This window comes from Sceloporus undulatus, chromosome 7 (assembly GCF_019175285.1).
Source record: "Sceloporus undulatus isolate JIND9_A2432 ecotype Alabama chromosome 7, SceUnd_v1.1, whole genome shotgun sequence".
Classification (NCBI taxonomy): domain Eukaryota; kingdom Metazoa; phylum Chordata; class Lepidosauria; order Squamata; family Phrynosomatidae; genus Sceloporus; species Sceloporus undulatus.
The window spans coordinates 12,017,407-12,027,026 of record NC_056528.1 but is presented as its reverse complement, the minus strand read 5'-3'; the positions used below and the strand labels follow the sequence as shown (position 1 = coordinate 12,027,026).

Genomic DNA, 9,620 nt, shown 5'->3' with positions numbered 1-9,620 from the left:
AATCTATAAATACAATCCCTGGAATAGCAGCTCAGCTGTGAGGGGGGCCCTCCTTCCTCTCTTCCCCAATTGTTCCCAAACCTCATCTGGGACTGACCGCTCATGTCCAGGGACAGGCACCGCATCGCCCCACACTTTGCACCTTTCCTTTCAGTGGAAGACGCTTGCCTCATCCTGGGCTGAATCTACTGTTGCAAAAGGTGGCTGGGCAACTGGTGGGAGCCATTGACCCAGAACAACCAAAACAAAACTGGCTGCAAATTAGCTTCAAGTGGGGGGGGGGGGGCCAGGGACTCCAAAAACAGTATTGAGGTCACAAACCACAAGGTTGTGAGTTCAATCCCAGCCTGGCATCCTTCCATAGGTCACTAAACTGAGTCCCCAGCTTTTGGGGGGCAATTAGCTTCCAGAAATTGTAAACCACGCTTAGGGAGTGCTTAAGTGCACTGATAAGCGGTATAGAAATGTATCTGCTATTGCTTGCTAGTATTTGGAGGGGCACATGTTGCTCCAGGAGAATATTCATCCCATCATTTTTGCAAATCCACTTTGGAAAGATTGTGGTCTTGGAGAACACCAAGTGGTATTAACTAAATATCTTTTGGTCCTCCTGCTGGTAAGTTTGCATTGCGTGGAGGTTGTGGGAATGTGGCTGAGACAATGCTGGGAGGCTTGGTCTTGTTATAAAGTTTAAATATCCTTTTATTTATAATTTGGAAGAAGGTTGGGAGAATTTAATGGCTGATTCTCCCTCTCCCTCACCATCTTTGCATCCTGAATGCCAAAACCCCACAGCTTTACATGAGGTTTTGCCTTCAGTCTGTCTCTTTTCCCCTCCCATCTGCCCCATCATTTGTGCCTATGTTCCACAGCAGGCCTTCTCCCTCTGCAGGGATGCTTGTGAACATGCCTCGTCTTCATGGACACCTGAACCAAAGACATCTTAACAACCAAAGCCTAACAGATTCCCTAAGCGTTCTCTCTTGGCCTTGGAGTGGGCAAGGGGGCAGTTTACAACTCCTGAGCCTCTTCCTCCCAAATCTGCTAAGGTTGCAGAGGGGGGGGGAAGCACTCTATAAACTGTTAGCTAATAGCCTTCCTTACTCCAAGCCCTTCATTCTATCCTAGAGTTGCTGGGTTTTTCCCCTCTGGTCCTTTGATGCTTTCCTCCAGCTTTATTATGCCTCTGCTAGTTCAGCTCCCTTTAAGACATCCCCCAAAATAAGGGAAGGAGAGGAGAGATTGTTTAGAGATGCTGGTTAAGTCTGTAGGTTCTGCACCAAGTGACGTTTTGGGTGGAGGGAGCTTTTGTATTATAAAGTAGTTCATTACTGGTCTTTGGGAAGGACCCACCAACGCTGATATACAATTACTAGCTACAAAAGGACTCTCTCTGTTTGGCCAAAATGTCGGGTGTGATGATGGAGCTCTCTGTGTCCTGCTCCTCCTTTTCTCCCTCTGCTTTGCACCAGCCAGCCTCCAACTCCTACTGAATTTTTCATGCATTTGGGATAATTTTCTAATATTAACGCACAACTGAAGCCTGGATGGTTCGGTGCCAAATGGACATATCCATCCGGGGGTCAATTAACAGTAATAAAGAGGGGAGAGATTTGGGGGGTGGGACCCCATAGCATGATAGGAAAGGGTTAAATCCCACACCTGTGAACCCTGGTTCAGGTGTTATTGTTAAACCTGTGTGTTTGTGTGTGTGTCATGTCTGTTTTGTTCCATATGGGAAACTCAAAGGTTCTCTAGGAAAGCAGAGGTTGGAGGCAGCCAAGTTGTCCTTTTCTTACATCCTTCCTAGAAATGGATGTAAAATCATGAAACCGTGGGATTCTTCTCTCTCTCTGCCTTTCCTAGATGTTCCTTCTCTCATCCTTCTTCATCTCAATGCAAGGAACATTTTTCTTTCAAACCCTCCTTCTGAACCCCCTTTCTTCCTCCCTCTCCTGCAACGTTTCACGGCTGAACCATTCGCTATAGAACTTCTTTGAAGACACAAGGAAGAAACAAAAAAGGCCAATGATCATCTCATAGATACTTATTCTATATTTAGTCAGCTGTTATATAAGTGTGTCGGGGATGATGTTATCTGGGAGTGGGATGGAAGTGGGAGTGAGGGAGAAAAGGATCCAAGGCTAGAAGGTTTACATTGAAAAATTGAGGGGATTTTTTGCTCCAATTCTGGTCAAGCGTGAGGTTTGTCAGCTGTGCAAAAAGCATCAAGTAGGAGAGTCTCCCAAAGGGAATACTAAATGGTGGAACTCACTGCCACAAGATGGACTTCTAACTAGGAAGGCTTGAAAAAAGGGCTGGATAAATTCGTGGAGGATGGGATCAACTAGCAAATACTAGTGAAGATGGCTATTAGGATCCCAAAGTCTCAAGGGCTAGAAACGTGAAAGCCAGGTCTAGGGAAAGGGGAGGAATCTCAACCTTAAAACATTCAAAAAACAACAACGGTGTTCTCCAAATAAATTAAGGTTTGGTTCCTTAATGCTAGACAACAGTCAAGCCATCTCAGTCCCAAAGGAAACAAACAAGATCTCTTGCATTCTGCCTTGAACCTTGTTCAGTTCAACAGCCCTGCAACTCTTATTTCAGGGATGGATATTTCCTTCACATCGGAACATATTTGTTTGTTTTTTTAAAACATTGTAGTTTATGTCCATTTTGACGGCCTGCGGTTCCTTTTGCGTAGCTTAATAGTGTTTGCAAATGGGGTTTGTGCAACTTGGCCTTGTCTAGAACAAACAAGGCTGAGGACCCTGGGCAGAGTCTTCTTGGTCATTTACATCCATGCAAATACGTTACACAACAACCAGCTGGGTTTTCCCAAAGGTTGCACAATGGTGGCCTCCTATCTGAGTCTACACAAACCCTGCTGACCACCTTCACACAGACTTAGGAAGGCTGCCCAGGAGATCAATGATGGGGTGCAAAGTTGGAGCAAGAACTGAGCAATGGGAATATACCCGCCCTACAGTCTGTATGGCGGATCATCATTCAGTGACCGAGTCCAAGATCCTTGCACTTGTATAAGCTGATGGTCAGGATCTCAGCCACAGAAACCCAAATGGGTCTGAACTGGCCTTTCAGGATGTGTGAGAATCTGCCTTCAAGTCCCATGTCAACTTGTGGCAATCCTACCAATTGCATACCCAGAGGAGGTTTGCCATTGCCTTCCTCTGAAATATAGCCTGGTATCTGTTGGCAGTCTCCCATCCCAGTACTAACCAGGGCTGACCCTGCTTAGCCTCCAAGATCTCTCCGCTGCTCTTTATTTTATTGTTTTGTTTCCTTTCTAATGGCCTTGCTTTTAGTTGCTTTTAATTCTATTGTTAGCTTAATTGTGTTTTTAACCTTTTGCATGGTGTGAATTTTCAGCTTTAACCTTTGTAAACCACTTGGAGACCTGAACTGGAAAAAGGAGGGATATAAATAAGCATCACTACCATGAGAAAACAATCAGTGCCATTTGTATTGGTTCCTCAAACTTTAAAACTTTGCCAAGAAGCAATCCATATTCTGTTTCTCCCCAGCCACAAAAGTTCTCCGAAATGCATTCCCAGTGATGCAAATTGAGGCAAAATGAATAATTTATTCTGGATTTGCTAGTCATGGAGAGGGGCCTGAAACCAAGTCAAACAAATAAATACCCCAATGAACAGAGGAGCTCTTCATGTATCCTTCCAGACTGAGAAACTGCAGCTGGTTCTCTGCACACTCCTTCAAACACTTTCCCACTGCCACAATGTCTAGAAACTTGGTTTAAATGAATGAATGTATAAATGAATAAAACATATCTGAATGTTATACTTTTTGAAAGGTTCCAATCTGACTCTCTCACAGTATGTAGAATCACAGCATACAGGCGACACCTTGAACACAACAGGTAGATCCCTGAGAGAACCAACAGGTAGGTCTTCTGTCTTTACCTTTCCTTGACAGGTATCTCCTTAGCTGTGTGACCGCCATAACATAGAAAATGTTATGCCCTCCACAGCAAGGCACTGCAAAAAAAGGGCCCATTTATTCCTCACTTTCCAGGTCAAGTGGGATTGTATCCCCTCACCATCACCAACTTATTTGCAGTTAAAAGTGCACACATTCTTGGAGTTGGAAATGACACACGCATTTGCAGTCACACCTTGTACAAACTTATGGGGCTCATGCACCTTGCCTCAGGAAGAATCCAATGAAACCTGGAAGCTGATGGCAAAGTTCCCCACACATTAAAGCTCAGCTGCCCCCAAATCAACCACTTCATCCCTTCCCTGGCTTCTGTGTATTGCACCCCAGCATTGCCAAAACTGCTCTCTAGTAAAATCAAGAGAAGGAGGGTTATCTCTTTCGCCCCTCCTTACTGCCCAAAGAGGGGTCTTGGAAAAAAAAAATCCCATCTGGGAGGAGGCGTCTTATTTTTAAAACAAGAAAACTTCAGCGCCCAGCGCTTCTTCTTACCCTGAGAGTCGTCTTCTGGGTCCAAGGGATTATCCGGCTCCATTACTTCAAAGAAAAGCACCCACCACCAAACAGCAGTGTCTCCATGCAACTCAAGGAGACAAGAGAGAAGGGGTTATGCTTTTTAAAAAGAGGGAGCAGCAGAGAACTAAAGCAAAGCAAAAGGAGAGAAGAAGGAGACACCCCACAAAGGTCTCACAGCTGTCGTCTAAACCGATTCACCTGATTTATGGGCTAGAGCCACCTCCATAAGGGGACGCATCTCTTCTTTGGCGTGACACGACCTGGCAGCTCTCCCAATCCGCCGGGTGACCCTCGTGGCTTGCAGGCCCTTCTCCAGCATAGCGCTTGGAAACACATCTCTCCTTCTCAGTCCCTGTGTGAGTCCTTTTTTGTCCCAAAGCCCCTGGTCCTTTCCTCTCTTGGCTTTGGCCCCGGCTGGGGCTCACATTCAGTGGGATGAAAGTTCAAAAGCTGTCTAAAAGCAATGCTGGCAAAGAGGAAAGGAAAAGAAGCACGAGAAGAAGAAGAAGAAGGAGGCAACGATGATGATGCTGGTGCAGGAGGTGGAGGGAGAGGAAAGGCAGAGTCGGTGCACAGGAGCCTCCAAGCCACACTGTTGCATAACACAAATGACTGATATAATAATAACAAGGGGGGGAGTGGTGTGTGTGTGTGTGTGTGTGTGTGTGTGTGTGTGTGTTGGAGGGAGGGAGGGAAGATTGTGCAGCCAGGCAGGCTCAGTGTTTGGCAGAGAAGAGAGGAGGATGTCTTGCAGGCTGGAGGAAGAGAAAGTCACCTGCCTGCCCCTCACCTCAGGGCCAGGGAGAGACCCTACAACTCCTTTCCGCCTGCATCCCTCCCTCCTGACCAAATGCAAATGCCCTGCTGCAGTCCCTTAAGCTCCCATGCATCTTGCAGGAGGGCTGGTAACCTTTCCAATCCATCTCTTCAGTCACCTCCCGGCCAAGGAATGAGGCAGCTGCCTTCCAAAATCTTGGCAGGAGAGCAGGACCTGGGTGACTCGGCTGCATCCACCTTGCTGCTGCAGCAAAAGCACTCTGTCCTAGATTTACCTCCTTTGGAAAGCCTTGCTGGCATTTGTGTGTGGGCTGAGAGAGCCGCCGCAGCAGCATCGCCACCAGCGCAGACTGTGCCAGGAGCTGCACACAACTGCTGCTAGCCCACAGGAACCAGGGGGAGGATGGCTGTCCAGGAGTAGGGACAGGAGCTGGTTTGCTATGGGGGCAAGAGTAAGGAAAGGGTCAACACAGGCTCCCCACGTGTCATACCCACGCTCAAGCTGGGTTGCTATGAAGCCCAAGGAATGCGTAGGAACAGCCAGCCTGCTCAAAGGGGGAACGCTGCCAGAGAGGGATCGTCCACAGATGGCACAGGCTGCGCAGTGGCGGAACGCAAGATGCCTGCGTTGCTCAGATAACAAGATGCTCAGAGGATGCAAGGCTGGGCAATCTCAGGCCCAGGGATGCTCTGGCTGTGGTCCAGGGGTGGGCGGGGCCAAAGGCAAAAGGGCGGAGCATACAGACGGTCCTCTGTATCCACGGACTCCTTATACAAACATCCACATCTGGAAAATACTCAAAAAATAGATATACATTCCAAAAGGCACACCTTGACTTTGCTATTTTTATATAAGGGACAGGATTTTACTATACCATTGTATTTAATGGGGCTTGAGCATCCATGGATTTTGGTATTCATAGAGGTTCCTGGAACCAAACCCCAACAGATACCAAGGCCCCGCTGTACTTTAGTTCTTTAAAGCTCTTCCTATGGGTTACTAAGCCTTAGGAGAGATATTTTGCCCATCATGGATGGGGAGGGCAAGTCCATCCAAAAGCTGAAGCTTTGGAAAGTCCATCCAAAAGATGAGGAAGCACCAAATGTTGGTATCATGGGGAAGGCATGGGTCCAACTAAAGAAGGACCTGGCCCCAAGAAGACCCCATTTAGGTCATAAAAGCAGCAACCTTCCCTGTTACTTCTTCCCCTGAGCATCTGGGACTTTAGCGGTGCCTTGCTCCCAAACATGGAGGTCCTATTCAGATCTCTCACTCAATGGAAGATCTCTTAGCTTCTTCCATAAATGCTTCTAAATTGCTATTGCCATCCTGTAACCTGCACTGGAAGCTGCCCAAGCTATCCATTGTGATAGCCAATTCCCAAATGAAAGCTTGAGAGATAATCTGAGAACGAAGAGACTCACCATTCCCTTTGCATGAGCAGTTGCACTACTGAAGAAGGAGCAGGACTCAAATTCCTCCTTTGACAGATGAGAAAGGGCCCCCTATGGCTATTAAAACAAACCTCCTTATTCAAAGGCGGTCTACCTGCAATGAGGAAAAGCAAACCAGCATCCTTCCTTTTATTGCATCGGAGGCAGTGGAAGGTGAATCATGTACCTGATGGGGAAAGAGGCAGGGAGCCAAGCTGGCAGGCAAGAGAAGGGGGGAGAGAGGGAATTGACTGCAAAACCCATCATGTGGTTGGCAAGAAGAGAGCCAGAGCATCAGCATTGCTGTACTGGAGACTGTTTGGCCAGGAGGCCAAGGGAGAAGCAGGAGGAAGGTGGGAGGGAGGGAAAGAGAGGCTTTGAATTGCAGAGACTGATTGGAATTAATTGGCCCTCGCTGCCTTGGCTGGATGGAGCTCTCAGGCCTGGAAAAAGAGTTGTGTGCGCAGCCATCTATACTTCAGGCCTGGCAGTATCTGCGGTGGGAGGACAAATGATTGGCTGGATGGAGAAAGAAAGAAAGAAAGAGAGAGAGAGAAAGAGAGAGAGAGCGAAGAAGGCGCTTAGTTGAGAGCTCTATGGAGGGAGGAAGAAATAACTTGGTGGGCTGCAGTGACTGTACTGTAATTGCAGCCTGCAGAGAAAGAGAGAGAGAGAGAAGGCGAAATAAAGAAAAATGCCACTCTGTTCTTCTGGCCTGAAAGCCGTACAAGAAGTAAATGAGGTTCTCATGTCCCAGTAATTGCTTTAGAGGAAAGGGGAAACTGTCAGAAGGTGAGAGCGGATCTGAGCTCCAAGGAAGTGTGCTGCAGCAGTGTTGTGTGCTGAGCTGGGACTGGGGAGATCTAGAAGCATAGAAGAGTTGGAAGACAACTCAAAGTTCATCCAGTCCAACCCCTTTATTCTGCCATGCAGGAACTCACAATCAAAGCATTCCCAACAGATGGCCATCTAGCCCCTGTTTAAAGAAGGAGACTCCACCACAATCTCCATGGAAGGAGTGTGTTCCACTGTCAAACAGCCCTTACTGTCAGGAAGTTCCTCCTAATGTTGAGCTGGGATCTCTCTTCCTGGAGCCTGCATCCATTGTTCTGGGTCCCAGTCTTTGGAGCAGCAGAAAACAAGCTTGCTCCATCCTCAATATGGGATCCCTTAAAAGAGGGCTAGGTCCAATGCCACTCCCCAACTCCACTGAGTCAGGGACTCTCTCAACCCAAGACCAATGGTCCAGATCCAAATCTACATTAAGAACCTTCCTGCATTCTGTAAACTATATACAGGCTGCCCCCAGCCAGCATGGAGTATAGAGCCAGTGGTACATAGTGCTCTAAGTGTTGGACTAGGACTCTGGGAGACTAAAGATTTTGGGTGAACCTGTGTGAGTCACACTTTCTCAGAGGAAGGCAATGGTGGCAAGCCTCCTCCGAAGAAATCTTGCCAAGAATAGTCAAATGGTCTGAGTCACTTAGATCAGGGTTTGAATCCTTGCTCAGCCACAGAAACCCATTAATTCCCCTTGGGCAAGTCACACTCTCTCAGCCAAAGGGGAAAGCCACAGAGGCAATCTTCGGGGGGGGGGGAATCACACTATCAAAATCCACTTAATACGTTTACCTTAGGATCGCCATAAGTAGGAATCAGCTTGAAGGCACAGAACACACACAAACACAAACACACACCCTTCCTGTGTTTTCTACAAACTAGATACAGGCTGATGTTACTTTCTATTTTCCATTTTCTTGAGGAAGAAAACCCATTGCAAGAACACAACAAAACAATTCACAAAAGGAGGACAAATATGTAAACCAAACAGCCGCAGTGCCTAGGGGAGGCCAGCTGCACACTTGGGAGCAGGAGAGTCGCAAGAGATTTCAAACAAGGATCAGAGCCATTAAAAGGCACTTTGCAAAAAATGCAAGGCACTCAGCCATGAGGTCCCTGCGGAGCGGTTCAGGCGCAAAGTTCTGCCGGAAGAGATTTGCAAACCATGTCAAGAAGGGCATGGACCCTTTGGCCGGGAGTACTGCAAGGAACCACACACATCTCCTTTTGAATGATATCCCTGCCGTGTGGAAATTAACTAATGGCCAACATGGCTGGATCCTCCATGTTCTTCCTGGGATTAAAATGCTTCTACTCCAAGGCTGGAAAGATAAACGCTCGCCAGGGACGTAGCCAGGATTTTAGGAAAGGGGGGGGTCCAGACTAAGTGCCACCATTATAATGGGGCTTGGTTGCGGCGGCGCAGCAGCACACACCATTCATTTTTCTAATGGAAGGGGGGGTCCGGACCCCAAGAACCCCCCCTTGGCTACGTCCCTGTGCTCGCCATCTATCATTCAACGGTTGGAAGATCTTTACTGCGCCAGCTAAATCCAGACATGCATTTTATAGACGTCAATTTGTAGAAAATGTGTCTTTTGAAATGCAGCTTATACTAATGTGCCCAAACCTCGCCTTCTCTTTCTCCTCCTCTTTTCACTTTACAAAAATCCAGTTTAAAAAAGAACAAGGGAAAGACCAATGGGTCCCACCTCCCTCTTGCATCCAACATTGTGCATCCAACCAACTGAAGCCTTTCTCAAAGTTGCTTCCTTTTTGTCTTTTAAAGCACACAACTCTTTGCTACATGCAGGTAATCGCAAAAGAAGCCAACTTGATCCCCTTCACAGTTAGTAAAAGGACGTACCTGAGATGGCAAGGAGGACCTTGAGAGCGAAGCGTGGGCCAGGAGACCTCAAGCCGATGGGCAATCGTGGGCAACACGCCTCTCTGGGCTCTTCTGTGGCAAAGCATCAGCTGAGGAGGGAGCACCACCAAGGTTCCCATGGACTGGCAGCTCTGCTTGGCGGAAAAGCATGATTTATGCAACTTGGTTTTGCAAAGAAAAGTCTCTC

The 9,620-nt window shown here is 47.5% G+C and overlaps 1 protein-coding gene across 2 annotated transcripts in view; it reads right to left on the bottom strand.

The window, feature by feature from the left end:
* Positions 1–5,122, bottom strand: part of LOC121936844 (DAB2 interacting protein) — a 145,049-nt gene extending 139,927 nt beyond the window's left edge. Inside the window, exon 1 of one of the 2 annotated variants that reach the window (XM_042479492.1) lies at positions 4,471–5,122. In XM_042479492.1, the coding sequence (XP_042335426.1) occupies positions 4,471–4,513 (43 nt within the window). In that variant the 5' untranslated portion in view covers positions 4,514–5,122. The remainder of the gene's footprint in view (positions 1–4,470) is intronic. The other variant, XM_042479488.1, reaches the window with a different exon arrangement.
* Between the last annotated feature and the right edge of the window lie 4,498 nt (positions 5,123–9,620).